The 25,383-nt window shown below is 43.9% G+C and overlaps 1 protein-coding gene across 2 annotated transcripts in view; it reads left to right on the forward strand.

Moving 5' to 3' along the window:
• The window catches only part of FAM13A (family with sequence similarity 13 member A), a 220,659-nt gene that overhangs the window by 39,698 nt on the left and 155,578 nt on the right, over positions 1-25,383 (forward strand). For both annotated transcript variants that reach the window (XM_060247061.1, XM_060247062.1), the window contains 2 exons: positions 8,489-8,648; positions 16,929-17,009. In XM_060247061.1, the coding sequence (XP_060103044.1) occupies positions 8,489-8,648; positions 16,929-17,009 (241 nt within the window). The remainder of the gene's footprint in view (positions 1-8,488; positions 8,649-16,928; positions 17,010-25,383) is intronic.

The following is a 25,383-nucleotide window of genomic DNA, read 5'->3' on the forward strand; positions in this document are numbered from 1 at the left end:
AATGTCCATGCTGATGACGTGACCTCCAGTCAGGCGATGGACCTAGTGTCATCCATGGCGACACTAGGACTCTCCCAAATTGTTACAACGCCCACTCACCAGGCCACTCACATGTTAGACTTGATCTTCGTGGCGGGAGTTTTAGTGGACGATATTATTGCGGCAGCAGTGCCATGGTCGGACCACTATGCCCTCAAGGCTTGTGTGGATGTCCCACCCCAAGCCTGTTTAGGCGGCGAGCGTATTTTAGCGCCCGCAGAGCCAGATGGATCCGGAATGGTTCCAGATGGCTCTACGGGATCCCTAGCGATTCCTTGGGTGACCTGGCAGAGTCTTGGAATGATAGACTCTCCAGAGCCATCGATGAGATCACACCTTGGCGTCCTCTCCGCCACTGCTCCAGGCCGGCACCTTGGTATAACCAGGAGTTGCAGCAGCTGAAGTGAGGATTCAGACAACTAGAGAGGCAATGGCGCCGTACTCGAGACGAAACGATTAGAACATCTTATAGAGAGCTTATGAGGTCCTATGAGATAGCAGTCAAAGCCACAAAGAAAACATACTTTGCGGCTAAGATTGCGTCTGCAACTTCGCACCCGGCACAATTGTTTAATACAATTCGGACTCTTACAATGCTGCCACAAGGCAGACCAAATTCTAAGGAATTGGAAGGGGAAGGGAATCCTCAGTTTTCCTTTGAAACATCTCTTGATGTTGCCAAGAAGTGAATTCTGCTGCATGCTACAAAACTCCTTGAGAGATTCCAGTGCCATTACAATGTTTTGTGAGAACTGCAGTTTTCAGTTTATGAGTCTAATACCTGAGGCAGCCCTGGGTCCATCACTCCAATTGTTAGGGTCTGTTGCCCATCAATTTTCTGTAATGATGTACCACTGTCACTTATATTCCTAGGCCAGGTCAGTTTGACATCAATACAGTAATTGCAAACCAGGCATTTCATTCCATTTAAGCACAGATCGCTAATGACCACAGGTGTAGCTGGCCAGATGCCGCTCCGATAATGCACAAAACCAGGCAATTTATTCCTGACATTTTGAAAGGAAATCAAGAATAAGCCTTCAAACGGAGAGATTTCCCCCTTTTGCTTCCTGGGAAATTATCTGCAATTCTAGTTTCAAGTAACTCGGCACTGAGCAGGGCACAAACGGGCAAAGGCCAGCAAACTGGCACTTAGAGCATCAGCAATATTTAAGCTTCATATATTTGAACAGATTGCTTTCGTGTTGCTTGGGGACCTTAGAAGCCACTTCCGACTAACAGGGCACCATGCCATTGGTATGCCCTCCTTGTTTGCTTTCTGCATGCTTACTCTTGCAGAATGCTACTTTGCCTAATCTATATACGTTTTTAACTAATCCGAAGAAAGCCACCATTGCGCAAGAGATCTGTTAACCTGTGTTATTTCCAGGCTAAACCTGTGTTTGTGTGAGGAATCTTTTGAATCTTACTCTGGGAATGACACTTCCTGGAAAAGAAAGAGCTTAGACACCAGGTTCATAAATTTTGTGGGATTTTATTAGTACACATATTCTTTTAATTTTCTCCTTTAATCCCATTAAGAATTTCCAGAACAAACCCCAACATACAAGCTCTTTTTTGTAAGCTCTTGGAGGATTGGCTACATCAGGAGTATGTGGCATATGCAAAGGCGCTCCTGCTAGATTCCATCCTTGAAAAAAGATAAAGGTAGTCCCCTGTGCAAGCACTGAGTTGTTACCAACCCATGTCCTGATGTGACATTTTCTTGGCAGACTTTTTGTGGGGTAGTTTGCCATTGCCTTCCCCAGTCATCTACGCTTTACCCCTAGCAAACTGGGTACTCATTTTACCAACTTTGGAAGGATAGAAGGCTGAGTCAACATTGAGCCAGCTACCTGCGTTTAGCTCAGTCTAAATTATCCCTACCTAGAATAAAGCCCAACTAGCAGATTGTGGGTAGATAGGAAGCAGGCCATCCAAAGAATGGTTAACAATGTGGAAAATGATGAGAAGTTGCAATGTTCTTGAGCTGTAACAGCGGGCATTGCACAGTGGAAATGAGGCATAGCTTTGTAAAAAAAGAGAGTGAGAGAGAAAGAACTGGAAAATATAAATGCATATGGCTTCCAAAAATGAGTGGGTTGGAGTGGTACATCTGTCTCCAGATCTGTGTCAGTGCTGAATTTCTGTGGGACTGCAGAAAATACGTTGTAGTCTTGGCTCCAAAATTCCATCTTACCGGATTCTTAGTTTTTATCTAAAAAAGCTGGAAAGGGAGGTGGCAATAAAATCTAGGGGCAAAGCTGACTTATTGTTCTGGTGGTTAAGAGGCAAGGTTTTAGTGTTCGTGTTTACCTCCTTGTCTTTCCCACCACTAGTCGAAAGAGAATAAATCAAGCAAAATAAATGATCTGAGGTCATGTAGGTTGCAGAACTTAATAATTAACTGTTTAAAATACTTTCAAAATGCCCTTTGCCCAACCAAGTGGAAACCAAGGTGGCTTATGATAGAAATTAAAATAATCAACAATGCAATAAAGCCACACAATGAATAAAGTCAGACTATGCCATACATTGTAGCACAGTGAGAGCCAGTGTGATATAGTGGTTAAGAGTGGCGGATTCTAATCTGGAGAACCGGGTTTGATTCATCACTTCTCCTCCACATGAAATCTGCTGGCTGACTTTGAGCCAGTAGGGAAAGAGGGATATGCCAAAATGCATTTGTTTTAGGGTCTCATAAGATCCTAATTGTTCATACTGTACAATTTGTAATTTTTATTGAGGCTCTATTTGGGTCTATAATTGCTTTTAAACTAATTAGTAAGAAATACATGGGGGTTTTTTTGATCATTTGTAATATTTATGTTGTATATTAATTGATTTTAACATTGGTCCCTTTAATTTGTATCAATTTGGCCCAGGGCCACTCACAATTCTCTCAGCCCTACCTACCTCACAAGGTGCCTGTTGTGGGGAGAGGAAGGCGATTGTAAGCTGCTTTGAGACTCCTCAAGCTAGAGAAAAGCAGTGCATAAAAACCAACTCTTCTGTTTCAAAACCACAGAAGTTGCCACTTAAACCTCCACTGAATGACTCCAAAATCATTCTGGTTTACATAGCTTTCTGAAACTATTGAGATGGATACATTCCTTACAGCCTACTCAACAGGGGAAGGAGCGATATCCCATACGAAGATCTGAAAATAGGCATCATATGAGCAAAATGTAATGATACCAGCCCTCCTCCCCAACTGGGGATGGGGGTCTCCTGCTGCCAAGCCCAACATCTCTGCCCCCCAAATTACCCCAAACAGAGAGATACCCCAGAAATTAGTGATATGTTTATGTGACCCAGAAGTGATGTAGGCATGTTTGGGGTGATGCTCTGGTTTTTGGGCAAAAACTCATATGGTGGAAGCTAATTCTACCATAGAGTTTTGCCCCAAAACCAGAGCAGAAGAAGAAGACTGCAGATTTATACCCTACACTTCTCCCTGAATCAGAGACTCAGAGCGGCTTACAATCTCCTATATCTTCTCCCCCCACAACAGACAGCCTGTGAGGTGGATGGGGCTGAGAGGGCTCTCACAGCAGCTGCCCTTTCAAGGACAACTCCTGCTAACCCAAGGCCTTTCCTGCAGCTGCAAGTGGAGTAGTGAGGAATCAAACCCGGTTCTCCCAGATGAGAGCCCGCACACTTAACCACTACACCAAACTGACTCTCTGTTAAGCATCCCCCTTAACATCCCAAAGCTGTCTATGTCACTTCTGGATCAAACAGACATGTTGCCTAAGTGCCAGGCATTCTGCCCTGCTCCTGATAAGCCCACCCTTCCACCGCCCCCCCTTGCTGCTCAGAGGCACCTGGTGACCCTACCAAAGTGACTTCCTTTGAATAGTAATTGAATAGCTGCATTTTAGACCAATTGATGTTTCAAAGGTGTCTTTAAGTGGTTTTTGTTGCAGTCCAGTCTTTGGGTCTGTTAATTATAACTGTTATTATTTTAGCACAAAGTATGTCTGGTTACTCAGTGTTTCCCCTTTGTTTTCTTTGAGGGGGAAGGATTACAGAAGGTGCTCCAGCAAGTGACAATTGTAAAATGGAATGTGGTCTTCCTGCATAACTATTGAGAACGGAGGTGACCTACTCCCTGCTCTGTTTGCCTGGGCTGCTCCTCTCCCTTTCCCACTGTGCCTACCCTGATGAAGCTCTGCTGCTTCTTCTTCCAGCTTTTGAAGGGGTGGATAGCATGGCCAGTCTCTGGAATTATGGTTGATCTCCTGGAATTATGGTTGATCTCCAGACAACAGAGATCAGTTCTCCAGGAGAAAATGGCTGCTTTGAAGGGTGGATTCTCTGACATTATAGTCCACAGAGGTCTTTTGCCTCCCCAAACCCTGTCCCCCCCCCCTAAACTCCATCTCCAAATCTCCAGGAATTTCCCAACTCAGAGTTGGCAACCCAATGTAGGGGGCAAGCATCATTTGCTATTAACATCCAGTTACCGAGCTGCTTAACAGCTTATCGAGAGCATTGGCCCATTGGAACATAAGCATGGGCTGCTAGACCAATACTCGGGTTATTGAAAGCTTCTGAGTGGACAAAGGGGCCACATCTGTGTCTCTGCACTCTTTTGAGGCCTCTGAGTTGGATGTTGGCTTTCTCTGGTTCCTCCAAAGGCAGTGCTTTGACCACCAGTGTCCAACTTCACCTCACAAGTGGGTGGAAATCCCAGTATAACCTTCAGATTGAAAAAAATTGCCCACTCTTACCCTGAAGTCCTGAAAATTGATTGTGGCCACCCTTACCATAAGAGAAGGGCGAATTGCATCATCAAAACAAAGCTAAGCCAGGAGATGGTTTAAGCCAAGGAACTTGTTAAATTGCAGAATAAATCTACTTGAGAGGAGATTTACAGCCAGCTACTGCTAAACTGAAAATATAGGTGGTGTGAAATCTATTAGTCATCAAAGGAGGGTGTGTGTGTGTGTGTGTTCAGAAAGTTTAGGGAAGTTAAATTGAGCTAACAGACTGAGATTCAAAGAGCCATAGGCCTAACTCTGTGCCTCCACAGATCTGAGCTCGTGTTTCCTAAGCAGCAGTCCCATTTGCCATATGGCAAATGACTTTTGCAACTGAAGGAACTTTCCAGATCGGTTTGCAATATGGTTTGGTACTGTTCCAAGAAGAAAAAGAAAACAAAATCCATGGGAGGCCAGCACATACCTTTTGGTGCATCTAAAGTAGCTCTTTGGATCCTGGCCAAATTGCTTGCTTTGTAATTCAGGGAATTCTGATCTTTACAGTGCTATCTTAGGCAGTTATTCCACTCTTACCCTGAGACTGGAGTAACTATTCAAAGGACTGTGATGTAAATATCTTGGGCTGCTTTGGGGGGGTCTTCTAAATTGTGGGGTATTTTTTTAAAAAAAGTGCAAGCACCTAATCATGGGCCTCGTTCATCCTCCCTTGTCTTTGCAGAACATCACAGTTAAAAACAGATGGTAGTTATCCATGATGTACAAATGTGGCCATGCACAATTAGTGTACCTTGTACTAACTGGAATTCTCACCAGATTCAAATTTATCCTAGCTGGTATGCAAGGAAGGGAGCTACCGCTGGTTAGCTTGCACATCTACACACATAAGTGATGTTTGTACAGAAGTGGGCAGCAAAGATGGTTAGGGGGTTGGGACTGTTTGGTGTAATGGTTAAGTGTGTGGACTCTTATCTGGGAGAACCAGGTTTGATTCCCCACTCCTCCACTTGCAGCTGCTGGAATGGTCTTGGGTCAGCCATAGCTGTGGCAGAGGTTGTCCTTGAAAGGGCAGCTACTGTGAGAGTCCTCTCAGCCCCACCCACCTCACATAGTGTCTGTTGTGGGGGAGGAGGATAAAGGAGATTGTGAGCCACTCTGAGATTCAGAGTGGAGGGCAGGATATAAATCCAATATCTTCTTTTTCTTCTATAAGGAAAATCTGAAAAATCTGGGATTTTTCAGTTTAGAAAACAGATGACTAAAAGGGGGGGGGGGATAGATGTTTATAAAATTGTGGATGGATTGAGGGAGTAGACAACCTTTTTCTCCCTTTCCCAAAATACTAGAACTCCTGTGCATCCAATGAATCTGATGGGCAGTAGATTTAGGATGTGCAAAAGGAAATACTTATTTACACAGAGAGTGATTAAAATGGGGAATTCACTGCCAGAGGATGTAGTGAGTGACCACAGGCATAGACAGTTTTAATAAGAGATTAAAGAGATTCATGGAGGATAGGTCTATCACAGGCTACTAGCCTTTGTTTTGTCAGGCTGGGCAGTCCACCAAGCTATAGTTGAAGTGGGATTCTTAGCCACGGTTCCTTAGCTGTGGTTTGGGACAGTATCTGAATGTGAACAGCAGAAAAAAGGTCATGTTGGGGGAAAGATCAAGATATCACGAAGGGAACGCCAGTTGGCTTTTAAAACGACAGTCACTGCCGAGAATCAAAACATGCAAAAGATTAATCATTTCTTTAAAAGAGATTGACACAAGCAAAGGTTATGATTGCTGTTCTTATCTGGGAAAGCTTAATTCTGCTCTTCCGCTGGAATTTATCGTGAGATGGAAGAATTATTTTTGTAACCATGAAGACAGCCGTAGGGAATCCAAGTGGCCTTATTGTGGTTGTGAGCAGGAGTTTACAGCCTCACTAGACATGACTTCTGCCATGAGTCAGAAGGGGGAGGGGAGGATGGGTTTCAGTGGCATGGGGGGAAGGCTGAAGCCCCTGTTCCCCCCTCCCCCCCACAGGCTTCTGAGCCAAACCAGGACCCAAAGCACTTGGGAACCTTAGGCTGTGATCACACACACTAAACAATGCACTTTTAATCCACTTTCAATGCACTTCCAACTGAATTTTGCCAATTCACACAGTGCAATGCAAAGTGCATTGAAAATGGATTGAAAATGCGTTGTTTAGTGTGTGTGATCACAGCTTTAGTTCTCTGATGTCAAAGTCTGTAAGGTGAGAGGACCCATTTTGGAGACTGAATTTGGGGATCCCTGACCCAACTTGTGGCAGATGTCATGTCAAGTTTGGCACTTAGGTGGCTTTTCAAGGGGGTTAGCCATCTTCTTGGAGGAGAGTACTATCGATGACTGTTACCCATGACAGCTCGGTGGGAACCTCCATGGTTAGAGGCAGTATATCTTTCTGGGGTGCAGGATCAGGGAGAACTCTTTGGCCTCTGTGTTCCTCCTCTGGGCACTCTGGGCATTTGGTTAGCCGAAAAGATGTAGGATAAAATGGTTGATTGTTCTGATTATATGCTATTCACAATACCTGCTTAATGCTACATTGTTGTGATGTTTACTTGAATTGCCATGACTTGGATGGCCCTGTCTAGCCAAATCTCATCATATCTCAGAAGTCAAGCAGTTAGTAATTGGATAAGAGACCATCAAGGAAGTCTAGGGTCGCTATGCAGAGACAGGCAATGGAAAACCACTTTTGTTCATCTCTTGCCTTGAAAACCCCATGAGGGGTCACCAATGAGTCAGCTGTGACCTGATGGCGCTTTACACACACATACCAGACTGGTGGGGGGGAGGAGGGTAAAAGAATTAAGAACTAAAATGAGAAATAAGGAACTGTGGTCATGAAGAGTATATTTTATTTTTTAACCAACAGTTGACTTTAGAGCCTATTGCAGCAGTACTTTGCCTTTGGGATTCTGCCTACGTGGGAGGAAGGAGCAGATCTCAGGGATATTCCTCCTTTGCTCCCTTCTTTGCTGCACAGCAAAACTAGTAGATTCACAGTTCAATTCTAAGCAGAGTTGCACCCTTCTAAATCCACTGAAGTCAGTGTGAAAGGCTCTTTAGGATTGCGCTGTCAGAATATTGGCTGCTTCTTCATTATTCAGCCATGCTGTTGAAGAAGCCATATGAGGAGTAAACAGGGGTCAACCCAGGCCCGTAGCTACATTGGGGCCTGAGCGGGGCCAGGCCCATCTTTTCAAACCCCCCCCCCTTCCAACTGGATGGCCCCTCCATTGGAGGGCCCCCAACTGTTCCCTTTGCTCACTCTGAACAAGTAGTAGCATTGCTGCCAGTTTCTCTGCCGTGAGAGGGGCACATAAGAAAGGGGTAGGGGGAGCGGAGCTGCTGTAACTGTGCAGGAGAAGGGGGGAGTTATTTTTAGAACTCAAGTGCTGGGAGCCTAGGGCCACCACACCGGGTGTCCCCAGGGCCCGCCAAACAACCAATCCTGCTGTGGGCCCCGCCAAACATGAAATCCTGGCTATGGCCCTGGTTCAACCTCAGTGAATTGCTTATGGAAAGAGGTGGTGGTTTGGATTGTCAGTCCTGTGACTCAGTCCCTGTCAGTTTCCTTTCCCTGATGACCCAGCTGTCTGGCAGATAGTTACCCCAAGAGAAGCCGTCAAACACCGTGCATATTTTTAATGCTCCCAACTTATTTTTGTTTTGTTTTTTTGCAGTGTATCTTCTGGGTTTGAAGGTATGAAGGAGCAGGAAATCTGCAACAAGATCATGGCCCATATGCTGGAAGACTATACCATTTTGTTTGAGTGGCAGCTCACAAAGGAGGAGACAGAAAAGCACCCATGTGAGGAATTAGCAAAAATTATATTGGTGAAAGTGAGTGTTTTTTGAGAGAGCTGTTTTTACTTTTGGATCTGGTTTTCTTTGACATGTGTGAAAAAATTGCATGCTATGGGTTGGATCTCATGTATTTGTTCTGCCAACAGAAATTCTTTCCTCCAGCAGAAGAGCTTCAGGCATCTAAGGAAGACTCCATTGGCCTCAGAGGAGAAGGGTTCTTCCGTTGGAGAGAAACCCCTCTAGTGGATGGATCCGTTGGATCCAATCCTCTTTGTCTATGCATTTTTTATCCCACCTTTCCTCAAGGAGCTCAGTGCAGAGTATATAGTCCTCTCTGTCCACTTTTTGCCCAAATACTTGAGTGTTGCCCCAGTATCGCTGCATGATGATGCAGATATATTGCTACAGTGTTAGCTGGGCCTCCTACCTTCTCCCAGTAAGCCCCCCCTCCCCCAATCCACCAGTTGCCAGGAAGGACCTGGAAACACTAAAAGCAGGGCTTTTTTTGAGCAGGAATGCACAGGAAAGCAGTTCCAGCTGGTTTGGTGTCAGGGGTGTGGCCTAATATGCAAATGAGCTCATGCTGGGCTTTTTTCTAAAAAAAAAAAAAGCCCTATAGTACCCAACTTTTCAGACAGGAGCTCTGTCTAACAGGATGTCTTTTAAAATCAACATATTTTGCTGGTGAAGCAACTTTTAAAAAATCTGTACAAGCAGGGCTGTTTTAAACCAGGAATACACAGGAATGTAATTCCAGTTGGCGTGGTGTCTGGGGATGTGGCCTAACATGTAAATGAGTTCCTGCTGGGCTTTTTCTGCCAAAAAAGCCCTGACTAAAAGAACCTCCATGGAAGATTACGGACTGCCACAGTGACTCTTTGTGTATGGAGTTACCCATCCAGGATAGCCATGATTTTCCCCTCATCTTCCCCTCTTTGCATAAGAAACTGGGCTTTTGGATGCTCTTCCATTTGGCCTGATGGCTCACTACAGATTTAAGCCAGGAGGAAAACATTCCAAAGCAGAGCTTACTATAATCATTTGAACCTCTCTCCCTTTTGAGCTATGCATGACAGATCTTGTTAGATTCTCTTGCCCTTCCCCCTTCGCTTTCCAGCTCCTCCAGGCCTTCTGCTCTGTCCCTTTAGTGCCAGCTGTCATTGCATCCTGCAACCTAATGCCACCTTTGGGCAGCAAACACCCCTCCTGTTAGCTGGGAAACCTGATCCGAGAGGATTACAGCTGCCGCCTCGGCCTTTGCCATCCTGACCTTCTTTGGGAGTGCACTGCCGCCGGTCCCGGAGTTCAACTCTGACTTGAACTTGTGAGACTCCTGAAGCCTAGTCCTTTGAGAAGTTGAAGACCTGATTACTTGGTTTATTTGCTTCATTTTATTTTTAAAATTTTATATCCTAACAGGGCTTTTTCTGAGCAAGAACGCACAGGAACGCAGTTCTGACTGGCTTGGTGCCAGAGGTGTGGCCTAATATACAAATGAGTTCCTGTTGGGCTTTTCCCACAAAAAAAGCCCTGTGTGAAACAATGGTGATGTCGGGGTGTGTGGCCTAATAGGCAAATGAGTCTCTGCTGGGCTTTTTCTACTAAAAGCCTTGTATCCTACCTTTCTCCTTCACAAAAGCCACCACGGTGGGTAACAAATTAAAATACACATAATAAAATCACATTTTAAAACCAACCCCCCACATCATTAAAATGATTTAAAACAGAGCTGAAATATACACAATGATATAAAAGCGACAATCCAAACATGGGTCAAGTTGTCACCCACTGGCAGAAGATGGCAACAAAAGGGAACAGATGATTCTCTCTGAGCAGAGAGCTCCAGAGTTTTGGTGCCACAACAAAGATGGCCTTCTCCCAGGTTGCCTCCTGCCTACTCTCAGAAGGCCAGGGTACCAGGAGCAGGATCTCTGTAGTGGTTGCCGAGGTTTATAAGTAAGTGGACAGTCTTTTCTTCAGCATTCCCTTAGGAAGACCTGGATCATGCTAATACAGCAAATGCTGGTTGAAGCTTCATCCAAGTGGGCTTCTCCTGGGCTTCTGTAACCAGGGCTTTTTTTGAGCAGGAACGCACAGGAACACAGTTCCGGCTGACTTGACACCAGGGGTGTGGCCAAATATGCAAATGAGTTCCTGCCTGGGCTTTTTCTACAAAAAGAGCCCCATCTGTAACCCACAGTTCCCCTTTTCTCTCCTCACCCCAGTTCTGCCGTGTTTGTTGTAAGGACTGGATTCGCAAGTGTGGTGTACCATGCAGCACAGGACTTCAAACAGATTGGATTTACCCCCATTATCAAAAATGAGATGAGGTCAATGAAAATAAAATTGGAGACTGCTTGCATGATGCTCTCTGAGCTTGACATAATGCATATTGAATGTAGTGCACAGAGGGGGAGCAGGCACAAGCATGCTGCCTGTTCCATGTAATGTCTGGTTCGTGGGTACTGTCCATAGAAAATATATACACATAGGCAGGACTTTTTGTGTAGAAAAAGCCCAGCAGAAACTCATTTACATATTAGGCCACACCCCTTGGCATCATTGTTCTGCACAGGGCTTTTTGTGTAGAAAAAGTCCAGCAGGGACTTATTTGCATATTAGGCCACACCTCCTGCACGTAGGTATTGCACCTATTATTGAGAATGCTTTAAAAAATCTTGTTCTTCCTATGCACATAGACTGTGCCCTCACAAGCCAGCGTTCACACAGGAAGCAGCAGCAGCATACTCGTGCCACTTCCCTGTCTACATGTGTTCTGCCACGTGTGGGGGGCTGGCATCTTAATTCAGCCTTATTTATTTGAACAGCTGTTGACTCTTATTGAGGAACAGTAACTGGAAGAAAAGCATTTGTTACTTGAGCAATATGTCCAGGGTGTGTTGTACCATTTGCCTTACAAACTGGTAGGCTGTAAGCCTTTGCTTATGAAAATGGCATAACAGAGGCTGGATGTTTACTGCATGGCACCTGGAGCTGCCTCTACCTGGGAACACATTAATGTGCCCAGTATAACCATGGATGGCCTGCTTGCCCAGATGCCTAAGCAGCTGCATAGAGGATCAAGGCTACTGTAGACTACAGGTAGCTACAGGTGCCAGCTACTGTAGACTACAGCCAGCTACAGGTGCCACTCGGTAAGCATTTAAGTGGACACTGCATTGTACTGGTGACATAACAACGGCATCCTAAGCTTAGTTTCACCCTTCTATGGCTAGTGGGCTTTGAAAGGTGCTGATGGCACTGTAAATCGATCTATAGGGCTTGGGCTACATGGTAGATGGGTGCAAACTGTGTCCCTTTTGCTTAGTAGGTTGGTTTAAAAGAGGAGAATGTGTGATAGCCAGCCGGTGGTGGTGGAAAGTGCCATCAAGTTGCAGTCAACTTATGGTGACCTTGTAGAGTTTTCAAGGCGACAAACAGAGGTGGTTTGCCATTGCCTGCCTCTGCACAGCAACCCTGGACTTCCTTGGCAGTTTCCCATCCAAGTACCAACTAGAGCTGATCCTGCTTAGCTTCTGAGATCTGACAAGAGCAGGCTTAGCTGGCCAATCCATGTCAAGGATGGCCAGAGTAAATATCATATTGGCTACTATAGGCATGCTGCTTCCCCAGTGGGAAATTCTCTGTGTAAAATTGCCTGGACTAATCATGGCATGAAAAGATAGAAGACAGTGTATTGAAACATCTAGAGCTGGCAGCCTTATGCCAGTTTTTTAGTCACAAAAATCTTATTTGTTTTGCAATGCATGGAGTTAAGAGACTTTTAGTATATATTCTCATTGTGCAAAAATATGACTGTTTCCTGTTTGAGTGTGTGTGTATGTATATTAACTGTAAACACTGAACCAAAAATGGAACATTTGCACATGTGCTGTGCCTTTTGGCTTTGTAGTTGGCTTCAAGCAGAAATAATGCAATGATGAACTACAACAGGAGTGGCCAAACTGTGGTTTGGGAGCCACATGTGGCTCTTTCACACATATTGTGTGGCTCTTGAACCCCCCACTGCCTTGTTGGCTGGCTTGGAGAAGGCATTTGCCTCTTTGAATCACTTCTCCAAGCCAAGTCAAGCAACAGCTTGGAGAATGCATTTAGAGTTGCTTTCTTTCTACCTCTCTCTCCCCCACCTACCTACCTACCTACCTACCTTCCTTCCTTCCTTCCTTCCTTCCTTCCTTCCTTCCTTCCTTCCTTCCTTCCTTCCTTCCTTCCTTCCTTCCTTCCTTCCTTCCTTCCTTCCTTCCTTCCTTCCTTCCTTCCTTTCTCTCTTGCAGTTCTCAAACATCTATTCTATGTGGCTTTTACATTAATCAAATTTGGCTACTCCTGAACTAGAACTCATCCAACCCCTCCGATCCTCTTTGGGGGGCCTTGCTTGTGTGCCTCTCTGGTTAGGCAGGTAGCAACCGATGAGAAAGCCTTATTGATCATGGCCCCTGAGCTGTGGAACTCTCTCCCCAGGGAGATTCTTCTGTTGCGAACAGCTGAAGACTTTTTTGGTTTGTTTGGCATTCCCTCTGTGATTCCTCCTTCCTGACTAATGTTTTAATTGCTGTTTTTATGTCAACATACATAATTTTAACCCTACTTTAATTTGTTTTAATGATGTGTGTTTGGGGTGGTGGTTTGATTTTAATGGATTTAAAATGCGGTTTTATTATGTATGTTTTAAATCATGAGCCACCTTTTGAAGGCAGACAGGTGGGATATAAATTTTGTAAATAAATAAAATAATAAATAAATATATCACATATGTAATGGGCACATTGCCGAAGTGGGAATCTGCGTAGCAAGTTCTAAATGCCATGTCAGGAAGGGTGTGTGTGGAAAAAAAGTATTTATCTATGGAGCACTGCCATCATGTGATGATTGTATCACAACAAGGAGCTGCCCAGAATAGGGGTTTGGAAATGCTGGCAGGTTGGCATCCCTTGCTTAGTATTTCTCAACATTGTTGGATAATGGGCCAAAAAAATCACCACAGTGAGGAAAGAGCATCTTGTATTCTTGACCTTTAACCTGGGAAATCTCTCTTATAGCTAAAGAATCAGTCATGTCTACTGCAAAGATTGTGTGGCACATACTCTGTGACACGTACTCTGACTGTAATGGATAATTTAGCTTCCAGGTTAGAGTTCAAATGGATAGGATGTTCCTTCTCCTCCAGTTTCCCTTCATCCAGACCAAAGTCCGTGCCAGTGAGGTTAAAATAGTAAATATGGGTGGGTATAATTGGAGCAGAGCACATGTAGGCATCTCTCTAGAAACCTTGTTTGTTTCTTTGATTTATGTTTCCTGCATGAGGGAACATTTTCTTCTCACAGATCAGCTTGTGCTTCATTGAGCAGATGGGATCAACCCCCCTCCCCCCGAAAACTAATACAGCACAACATTTTTAAATGAGGAAAGAGTGGGCAAGCAATGCAATTTCTTGTGAGTGAAAGTTTGTGTTTAAGGCTGCAGTCCTATGCTCACTTACCTGGGAATTTACTCAGTGGGATTTACTTCTAATTAGACCAGTTTAGATTTGCCTTAGGTATACTTTTAATTGTAGGTGATAGAGGGTGTTGGTCACTTTTAACCTCTGTTGGTGAAGCTGGAGTAACGGCTTTGGATTCTTTCCCCAAAAACAATGCTCTGTCTATTGCATTTCTTTCCTAATCATCAACAAAGGAGCTCAGGACAACCTACTTGGTCCTCCCCTAAGTTCTAGGGTTGCCAATTCGCAGGTGGGAGCAGGGGATCCCTGGGTTGGATGCCCTCCCCCCACTTCAGGGTTATCAGATAGCGGGGGAGGGGGGAGGTAAATGTCTGTTGGGTACTCTGTTATCCCCTATGGAGGCTGATTTCCATGGGGTATAATGGAGAACTGATCTGTGGATATTGGAGGCTGGAGGGGGGCCGTTTTTTGAAGTAGAGGCACCAAAGTTTCAGCATAGCATCTGGTGCCTCTCCTCAAAACATCACCACCCCCAAGTTTCAAAAAGATTGGACCAGGGGGTCCAGTTCTATGAACCCCCAAAGAAGGTGCCCCTATCCCTCATTATTTCCAAATGGAGGGAAAGCATTTTAAAACTATGCAATCCCTTTAAATGTAATTGCCAGAACTCCCTTCAGAGTTCAGTCGTGCTTGTCGCACCCTTGCTCTTGGCTCCACCCCCAAAGTCCCCAGACATTTCCTGAGTCAGGCTTGGCAACCCTACCCCTAACACGTTATCCTCATAACCCTCTGAGAGAGGTTAGGCCTAGAGAAAGCAATAGACTTGTGTAGGGTTGCCAGCTCCGGGCTGTGAAATTTCTGGAGATTTTGGAGGTGGAGCCTGCGTAGGGCAGAGGTTGGTGAGGGGAAGGACCTCAGGGGGGGCATAATGCCATACAGTCTACCTTCCAAAGCAGCCATTTTCTTCAGGGAAACTGATCTCTGTTGTAATCCTAGCCACCAGTTGGAGGTTGGTAACCTTAGGCCCAATAAGCTACAGTAGTCAGCATGGTGTAGCTATACAGTGTCAGCCTGAGACGTGGGTAGGATTGCCAGGTGTGAGGATTGCCAGGAGGTGAGAGGTGGGGACGTGAGTGGGGTTCTGTCAGCTATACAATCTAGTATTGTTGTGGGGTAGCTTGAGGAATTGTCGGAAAATATTTGCTAAACTCATACCTTTTAAGAGATATGTATCATCCAGCATGTAGCAGAAGACTCATATGTTGGAGGAAGGGCCTTGTTGGTGCCTGCCAGGCACTGGACTAACTGGCCCATGCATCTGCTCCTGCTTTTGAGCTGCGACTGATTCCCGTCTGTAATCCAAGGGCAAAGCTTCTATCCCACATTATGAAATTGAAATTCAGGTTTTGCAATCCAGGGAGAGCAGAACTCTCCAGTGAAGTGATAATTGATTTACTTTGGTGTTTGAAGGAATAAGAACCACAGTTTTAGGATAAAAAGTGACATCTCTGATTAAACTTCTTAACTGTCAAGCATGGTAGAATTCCATTGGTAATTGATTGTTTTAGGGTCCTCCATAAAGCTGGCCTGTGAAATATCATGGAGGACCAAGGTCTATTAACTCTGTTATTCTTTCCCCCTCCCCCTCCTTACTTTATTGCTTGCAAAGTAGAAGTAGAGAGAAACGAAACTAACTTGAGAAAGAGTAATCAGCACCTTCCCATACATTCCTGTTAGGGAGTGTGGCACATCTGGGGAAAGCAAGGACGGAGTCCTGATAATGCCATGAGAATGTAGACATTTATGATAGTTTATGTGTGAGAGCGCATCCCTCGCCCCCACCTTTTGGAATCCTTTTGAAGTATGCCTTAAAAGTATTGTATCAATGTATCTTTAGCATCATTCTCAAGAATCTGTTACACTGAAAGTATCGGTCTATCAATAAACGTAGTTTTGTATCAAACCTGGCTCATCATTGAAACCGCATGCTTGGCATTAACTGCAGTAGTTTTAAGATTACCTTTAGATCTGCTGTTTTCAGTCATCAGATATTTGCAAGTGTTTTAGCAGTTCTTCAGGTTTGATTTGGGATACCTATAATTTCTGTCTTTCAGGGTGGCGGTGTGGGGGAGAGGAGACATGTTCAGATAATTTCTTCAAATTCCATCACAGAGATTAATATGTTGATCTCAAATATTTTTCTTCAGCAGATTCTGGGTTTTGTGCCACCAGGTTATTTTTGTGAATTTGAGCAAACTTTGGCAAATACATTATAGTCACAATAGGGCCTATGAATAGTTCATTGCAATATTGTCTTCATCTGACCAAGGCACAGACTCTGGTTTTTATTGGCACAGGATTTGGATTGCTTAGACACATTGGCTCGATTCAAATATAACTTGACAACACTGTTTATCTTAACTGCCATTAATTAGTGAAACCAGGATTTGGCCCATTCAAATCCTGAACCAGAATGTTGTATATTTTTTCCATGGAGGTATGGTAGCTGCTTAGGGTGAGAGCTAGTATGATGTAGTGGTTAGAGTGTTGGACTAGTATCTGGGAGACCAAGGTTCAAATCCCCACTCGTGCCATGGAAACTCGCTGGGTGACCTTGGGCCAGTCACACACACTCAGCCTAACCTACCTCACAGGGTTGTTGTGAGAATAAAATGGAAGAGAGGAGAATGATGTAAGTCACTTTGAGTCCTCATTGGGGAGAAAGGCAGGTTACAAATGTATTAAATAAAATTATTTCGTGGGGGGCAATGGGAAGGGGTATAATGCTTGGAAACAATGTATTCTTACTGTTTCCATGTCTTATACCTTTTAATTAATATAATATCTCATTGTAGGAGGCCAGCTGCCAGCGGACCCTGCCAGTAATTCTGAGCAGTTATGAAAGAGAAACGCCAAAGCCAAGTCCAAGAAAGAAGGTAATGAAAATTAGACATCATATTAGTGGCTACAGCTTCCATTACAGTCTTCTTGACAGAATTTTGCTCTAATTTGTCTCTTTGTGCTTTCCCTCTGCAAACATTCCTCCTTCTCTCCAGATTAGGCACTGTGATTTGAACAAGCCTAAAATGTGCGCAGGTGGGGAGAAAATGGGGAGGTGCAACTTTGAGAAATTGTTAGGATTTGAACCTGTCGTACAGCTTGAATTTGGGACTTCTTTGCCACCTCCCGGCCAAAGAAGATTACAGGCAGAAGTGACTATTCCTAGCAATCAGTAGGCCGAAATGAGTCATGTGGGTACTCCTAACCACTTATCCATCACGACCTTGTTCTTTTCTGAATTGCTGGCTGCATATATTGAGAGACATTGATCAATTTCATAACAATTTCACCAGGACTCCTTGGGATGAACTTGGCATTGATTGCTATAAATACTGGACTGATTCCTGGTGAACACGTTCCCTGTTTTGCTAAAGGCTAATTGTATGGTCAATTATGAACTAATATATGCTTTTGTAATTGTTGATTTTCTGATGAGTTTGTTGGTTGTACAGAGGCTGGTTTTCATGGAAAGCTTTGTGCTTTGGATTTCCCTGTCTATATTTGCCATGATTCTCTTTGTGGTTTGCACAATCTCCAGATAGTAACTGGTGAGCTCCTGGAATTACAACTGATCTCCAGGTAACTAGAGATCAATTCACCTGGAGAAAATGGCTGCTTGGGAAGGTGGATTCAATGGCATTATACCCTGAAGTTCCTCCTCAGACCACCCCAAAAATTAAGTATTTCCCAACCTGAAGCTGGCAACCCTCATTATGTATCTGGTCTCTCATTATGTGTACCACAAGGCCTCAGTAACAGCAACCATTTTTTTGTTCAGCTATTTTGAACATAACCTTATACAGAAAGTGGGCATTCTATCACCGCCTCTGGTCCACCAGTGAACTGCCCTTCACATCAAGCTTATTTACCGGTTTTAGCAAAGAAAAAGGATTTTGTTACTGTGTGTTCTACAGGATAGACCATCTTCCCTCTGAACTTGCATTGGCCTTGGTCAAACACAAGGACACATTGAATTGTCTCATATTGAGTCAGTCCATTGCTCTACCAAAGCCTGTGTTGTATACTGACTGGCATCAGCTCTTAAGGGTCTAGACGAAGGCCTGTCATATCACCTGTTACCTATTTCTTTGATTTGGCAATGCTGGGGATTGACTCTATTACCTGTTGTATGCTAGCTGGGTACTTTGCTGTTGGCCACACCTAGCCACCACACCCCTTGCTTTACCTGGCTTTCACCATTCAGTCCTCCCTTCAGCCTTGATAGGAACAGAAGCTGACAGGTAGTGAACTGGCTGTGATTCCATGGCAGAGCATCTGCTTTGCATGCAGAAGGTCCTAAATTCAATTCCAGAAATGTCCAGTGGAAGGGACCAGGCAGTAGGTGATGTGAAAGACCTCTGCCTGAGACCCTGGAGAGCAGCTGCCAGTCTGGGTGGACAATGCTGACCTGGATGGACCAGTGGCCTGATACAGCAAGAAGAAGCAGTTTTGTATTATCTAAGTCTGCCAAGTTAGACTATGGCCAGTGAGATCTGACTTTCTGCCACAAACTCATAGCCATCTTATCACCTCAACTAAAGCGTGAAGAAACTACCATGTTCCTTTACAGGAACAAAGCCCAGTTTAGGGAGTGATTGAAATGTTTAATATAAAAAAGGACAGAGTTAAGAAAAGCCTGCCCCTTCTGCAGTGTTGGTCTTCTTCAGGGTACTGTTTCCATAGCTTATCATTTTGTCTAAAGAATGCCAGAGAACAGCTGCATGTAACTGAATATTGCGAGTACTTTGTACGAAGCCACTGTTCTAATTGCAGGCTTAAGATGGGTATCTCTGGGCCGAACGAAATGTTACGGTTTTTAAAGAGTTGGGTCCAGGCTTCCACAGCTGCTGTGTGGCAATGGAGAACATGAGTTGGATTTGGGGAACCTGGAGAATCGTGACCCAACTCTTTAAAAACAGCAATGTTTAGTTTAGTCTTTTACCTTTTGAGAATGTGAGAGATGATGATGACGACGACGATGATGTCATCAGTGGATGCCTGATTTGCTTGCAGCTGCAGTCTTTACCCTTTTGCAACTGTAAATCTGCAGGAACTTATTGGCCAGAACTCAGGAAAGCAGGATTGGCCTAAATTCTCTAAAGCCCGGAAATTCTGCAGAGCTTTAGAAATGAAACCTTTTAGTTTCATTGGATTGCCAGATGTTTTTTTTTCTCCTTCCCCCAAACCAGTAGAATTGAACTGTGCTTCTGGACTGAGAAAACATGTTTGCTTTTCGGATAAGCGTCCCAGTTTCTGCCTGTCTTTCTCTTTCCCTTCCCAGTTCAAGAATTAGCAGAGAGGCTAGGCCTGAAGAGCTTTGGTTTCTCTCATATCTAGATCATGCTTCTCTCTATGGTCTGCTTTCATTAAGGATTGCTTTCTCAGTAAATGGATAAATTGGGCACTTGCTCTTTCTTTGAGCAGGCTTGATAAACAAGAAAGGGCCCTTTAGAATTGATCTCAGCTAAGCTGTACTGTAAACATGCTCTCCGTAGGTTTTGGCACGTATGCCCTGCTCTTTGGTGAGTCGCCAGAGATTTCATTTATTCTGTTACCAGGTTCCCGTTTGTGATTTTCATTTAATTTTGATATTGCTCATCACCTTAGATGTTGGTTGTATTTGTGTCTGTCTTGATGTTATTTCCCAAGGGCACTGAATTGGAATGTGTCAGGAGAGGCGTGCCAAACCAGGAGTATATGTGACACATAGGTGTCTTATTCCCTGAACCTGCTGTACTTGGTATTAACACAAGCCTCCCAGACTGAAAAAGAGCCTTGACCTCTCATGTTTGGGTTGACTTAAGGAACACTCCTGAAATATTGCCCTTTTCCAACACAAGGAGTTCTTGGTATACTTGTAGCGGTGTCATTTCAAGCCTTTGTGGTACCCACGACACCGTCTGAATTTTTCAGCAATATTATTTGCAAATATTGGGGATTGAGACTCTTATATGTTTTCATTTTTCCCCTTCTTTTCCCAACTCCTAGCTCCTTTCCACATCGTTTTCAGACTCCTAAACCTTATCATTTAAGGATGTCTTTCTCAATAATCAAGAATTACACTCAGGCATTTGGTCATCCGTTGGTTCTTGTGGTTTTCATCAAATGGCTTGCATTGTTATTCTTCTCAGCATGCTTTGGGAGCAGTGGCAGACTGGGTCTAAAAATATTGGTTGCCAGGAGACATAGGGGGCCCACCCACAACTCTAAGGCTATCATTTAATTTTTATAAGAAATAAATAAAATTTTCAAAAATGCAGACGTGGAAAAAAGGTACAATTAAAACATTTGCGAAATAAATGTATATATATATTTTAGTAATTACAGTGTACATGTATTGTACATATTATTGGCAGTATACAGTAGATACTAAATGTAAATACAGATTGCATTTTCTCCAGGGGAGCTGATCTCTGCCAGCTGGAGATCAGTTGGAAAAACAGCAGATCCCCAGGCCTCACCTGGAGGCTCACAATCCTAAATGCAACATAAATTTTAGTTGCATTACAGTAGTAACATTGGAACGTCTGTTATATTTTCAAGCTACTAAAAGGTCATTAACATTTTTAACATATTGTCTAAAGTTTAAGGGGAGCCACTTCATCAGAGGCCCACGTGCCTCTTGGGCAAGCTGACACCCTGGTCAGTCCACCACTGTATGGGAGCAGCTTCCTGTTAGCCACATCCTGTACCCTGAGTCAGTAAAGCGTTCTACCTACTATATTGGACTTATGGTCATGGCTTGAAGGACTATTCCCCCCACCCTTTTAACATTCAGCCTTATCAACAGTTGAACATACATGGAGCTGATCCTGAATCAGTCCATTGGTACATAAGTGTTTTCTACTCAGCAGCTGTCCAAAATCTCAGGTAGAGGTCTTTCAAATTACCTGCTGCCCTGTCCTTTTAACTGTAAATGCCAGTACTGAACATGGGGCCTTGTGCATGCAAAGCAAAGGTTCTTTCATTGAACCACAGCCCCTCTCTGAACTTTCTGGAAAGCTCTGGAGACCTTTGAAAGCTTGTACACTATGTTTTGTTGTTTTGGTTGGTCTTAATAAAAAGTATTGTGTGGTTTGATTTTGGGATTTTGTAATGGACCAGTGTGGCTACCTGCATCTTTTCAGAACATCTCTAGCTCTATTCTTTGCGAAGCAAATGCAGACTACAAAACCCATGATGCAGAGTGTACCCAAAAATCTTTTTTGTCACAGGTTTCCTGTATGCTCTACTTCAGTTTGTTTGTCTGATCCCACAATCACTCTAGTTGCCCTCCACCTCTGAGCATCCTATTGTCCTGATTTCCTTACTCCTTCCAGATTTTGGAGCTATGGGATTTGCAGAAGGTGGGAACTGGGGTGAAAAGGGGAGGTGACCTGAAAGAAGAACTGGAAGGACTTGCCAGGAGTGGCAATTGGCTTTTAAAGGGAACAAAGTCCTTGTACACATGCCTGAGATGTAGCTAAAGTCTCCTTTACACAAAGGATGATGGTGGCACCTGCAGAGAGGAGAGGAAGAGCTGGTACAAAGCCAATCCCGAGCCTTCAATTCGTGTGGTTTTTTTTTTTAGGCATGACACTACAGTCTTGCTAGATAGAGCAAAAACTTTGAAATCTCTCTAGTACAGTGGTACTCGCTCTGGAGTTCACAAGGACCCATGTTTAAAATTACCATCAGCCATAAGAGCCACATTTACTTCCATCCCTGCTATAATGCCTCCACTTCAGAGAAACTCATAGCTTACCAGTTATTGTGGTTATTGTTTCCAGGTGGGACCCAGCTGCCCACCACAAGCCCTGCTGGGCAAGAGTCTTCTTCCAAGCATCTCAGGGTTTGGAAGTCTTAATAAATTGTTCTCCCTTCCCCTGTTTTACCTCCCCACAAGCCTGTGAAGTACCACAAACCTAGGAGAGAGTGACTGGTCCAAGATTACCCAGCATCAGGGCTTTTTTTGAGCAGGAACACAGTTCCAGCTGGCTTGGTGTCAAGGGGTGTAGCCTAATATGCAAAGGAGTTCCTGCTGGGCTCTTTCCACAAAAAGCCCTGTGTGAAACAATGGTGAATGATGTTAGAGGGTGTGGCCTAATATGCAAATGGGTTCCTGCTGGGCTTTTTCTACAGAACAAGTCCTGCCCAGCATCATAGCTGAATTTTGATTTGAACCTGGGTCTCTCCACTGCTAGTCCCAAAACTTCAGCCACTGTACCATTCTGATTCTAAACCTTTGCATCGTAAGACTGTATGTCTGGCTAAGCTCGGAGTGTATTTATAGCTAAAATGAGAAAGGCTTTCTATACTAACTATGCCAAATATAGATTTTGTTTTTGATCTGCCCAGCACCGGAAATGCTTTTTATTTCAAAGCCCATTGTGCAATATCATTTCTGCGCCTGAGTCATTTACCTTTCTCAATTCTATGCCTTCAGTGGAATTTCATTTTCAGGAAATGGTTTTTGGGATGCTGGGAAGGATGACATATGCCTCCTTTCGCTGGCTTAGACTTTCATTCATTTGGGATGATGAAGAGGCTGAGTACGTCAGTCCCACTGCTCAAGAGCCTGAGCCGCCAGCCCCACTCTGAACTGTAGGAGATGCAGTCAATCAGTTGGAAATTCCTTTTCCCTCATTGGGTTGTGTGTGTGTTTTGAAATGCCAGACATTGTGTGACTTGTACTGAGTTGGAATTTGAGAAGATTCATACAGACTTTTACCCAGGGCAAGAGAAACAATTGCTAAAACAAACGTTTATTGTAAAATTAGTAGATTCCTAGTAAAGACACCAGTAGGCAGGGCTTTTTTTGAACAGGAACACACAGGAACGCAGTTCTGCCTGGCTTGGTGTCAGGGGTGTGTGGCCTAATATGCAAATGAGTTCCTGCTGGGCTTTTTTGTAGAAAAACCCTGTGTGAAACAATGGTGATGTCATGGGGTGTGGCCTAATATGCAGATGAGTTTCTGCTAGGCTTTTTCTACAAAAAAAAGCCCTGTCAGTAGGTATCTCTGACATGCCCAAACTACATTGTATTTTGTTGGCATCTTGTACATGAAAACAAAGGCAAAATGTTTCACAAACTATTAAATTCTCTTGGTTTTTTGAACCCATTTTACATTTAGATAGCTGAGCCTTCAGGAACTGTTGTTGTGCATTCTTTGTCTCTCTAAAACTGTCAGCACTAGATGCTATTTTTAAGGGAGAGAGGGATGAGTCTTAGAGTTTCAAGTGTACATGTTTCTCCAGTGGTTTCAGTAAGTGAAGTTGCTTGTTTTAGTTCCCCCCGGAATAAAGAAACAGTTCAAGAGAAAAGATCTGGCACGGAAAAGTTGCATTTATTAATAGACTGGAGTATACAAAAATATTACAAAAGAGAGCTGGATGTGCTATTGACTACATAGCTAAGAGGTGAAATTAGGACATTATTCAAAGGATATCTGGCTATGTATGATATGGATGCAGGTTCAGTCAAAAAGTGCTCAGTTAGATCTTTGACTCCTGCTACAGCTTCTGCCGGGTAGGGACTGTGGTTCAGAAACCTCCAGGTATTTCCCAACCCAGAGTCCAGCACCCTATGTTGAACTGGATGTGAGGGACCCAGTTACTGCCAGTCGCACATGCTCATCTGAACCTATTTCACAGGATAGCTGGGAGGATAAAATGGAGGAAAGGAGACCAATGTGAGCTACTTCTGGTCCCTGTCAGGGAGAAAAGCAGAGTACACCTCCCCACAACAACCCTCATAGAAGTACGATTTGAACAGCTGTTTTGAAGTTAACCAATCTTTTGATTATGGAAACAATTTTGGTTACTTAATTTCCTGAGTCGGCAAAGGTGTTTACCCATGTCTCTGGGCAATCAGCAGAAGAGGTCATTACCCTTATGATATGGTCCTGCTGGAAAAGGGAAAGGGAGACTGTCAGTAGCAAGAGAGGTTGCTTGTATTGTATTTCTGCATGCAGGGAGGGGGTTGTGAAGAAGATTTATAAACCCCAGACTTTCTCTTCGGTCCAAAGTGGCTGGTGTTGTTCTTCACCTCCGGCTGTTACTTCTTCCAACCTGTTCAGTGCAGTTCTCCTACTTGGCATACTACCTGGAATCCATTTGTGATGTTCTCTTTGGTTTATTTTGTCTTAATACTGGATTATAAAGCAAGGAACCATTGTTTCAGATGTGAAAACAGGGGCGCTCCTGGATAATCCCTGTCTCTCTATCTGCTATCTAAATACCACATTTTAATCCTACCCTGCCTCTAAAGATATCTGGGGTGGCCAACCTCTAGATGGTGGCTGGAGATCTCCTGGGATCCAGGTGGCAGAGATTAATTCACCTGGAGAAAAGGTGGATTGGAAGGTGGATGCTATGGCATTACACCCCGTTGAAGTCCCTCCTGTCTCCAAACTCCACCCTCATTAGACTCCACCCCCAAAATCTCCAGGTATTTCCCAACTCAGAGCTAGAGTAGTATACATTGTTCTCCCTTACTCAATTTATCTTCATTTCTTGGTTTGTCTGAGAGAAAATAACTTGTCCAAGGTCAGCCAGTTAGCTTGCATGGCACAGTGATCAGCTACAATTGCTTCTTTCTACTGGGTCTACATGTGGGCCCTGACCTAGGAAACCATTTCCATGCCTTTCTTCTCTCAGCTACAGAAAAATCACCACAATGACTGGCTACTAATTGTATCTACAAATAAAATAAAGAATTCACATCACAATTTTTATATTGCACTAGTTAATTTTGCCTCAATTCCTTCACAAAATACCCACACTAGACATCAAAATGTTTAAAAAACAACTAATGTATCATAACTTTGCCAATTCTTAATACAATTCAGAAAAGATGCTAATGACAACTAATTAGGGTTGCCAATCCCAGGTGGGGGCAAAGAATCCCCTGGGTTGGAGGCCATCCTCCCACTTCAGGGTCTTCAGAAAGTGGGGGGAGGGGAGGGAAATGTCTGCTGGGAACTCTATTATTCCCTATGGAGACTTATTCCTATAGAAAATAATGGAGAATTGATCCATGGGTATCTGGGGAGGCTGTTGTTTGAGGTAGAGGCATCAAATTTTCAGTATAGCATCTGGTGCCTCTTCCCAAAAGGTCCTCCAAGTTTCAAAAAGATTGGACCAGGTGGTCCAATTCTATGAGCCCTGAAAAAGGTGCCCCTATCCTTCATTATTTCCTATCAAAGGAAGGCATTGAAAAGGTGTGCGGTCCCTTTAAATGTGATGGCCAGAATTTCCTTTGGAGTTCAA

The sequence above is a fragment of the Heteronotia binoei genome, chromosome 9 (genome assembly GCF_032191835.1).
Source record: "Heteronotia binoei isolate CCM8104 ecotype False Entrance Well chromosome 9, APGP_CSIRO_Hbin_v1, whole genome shotgun sequence".
Lineage (NCBI taxonomy): Eukaryota > Metazoa > Chordata > Lepidosauria > Squamata > Gekkonidae > Heteronotia > Heteronotia binoei.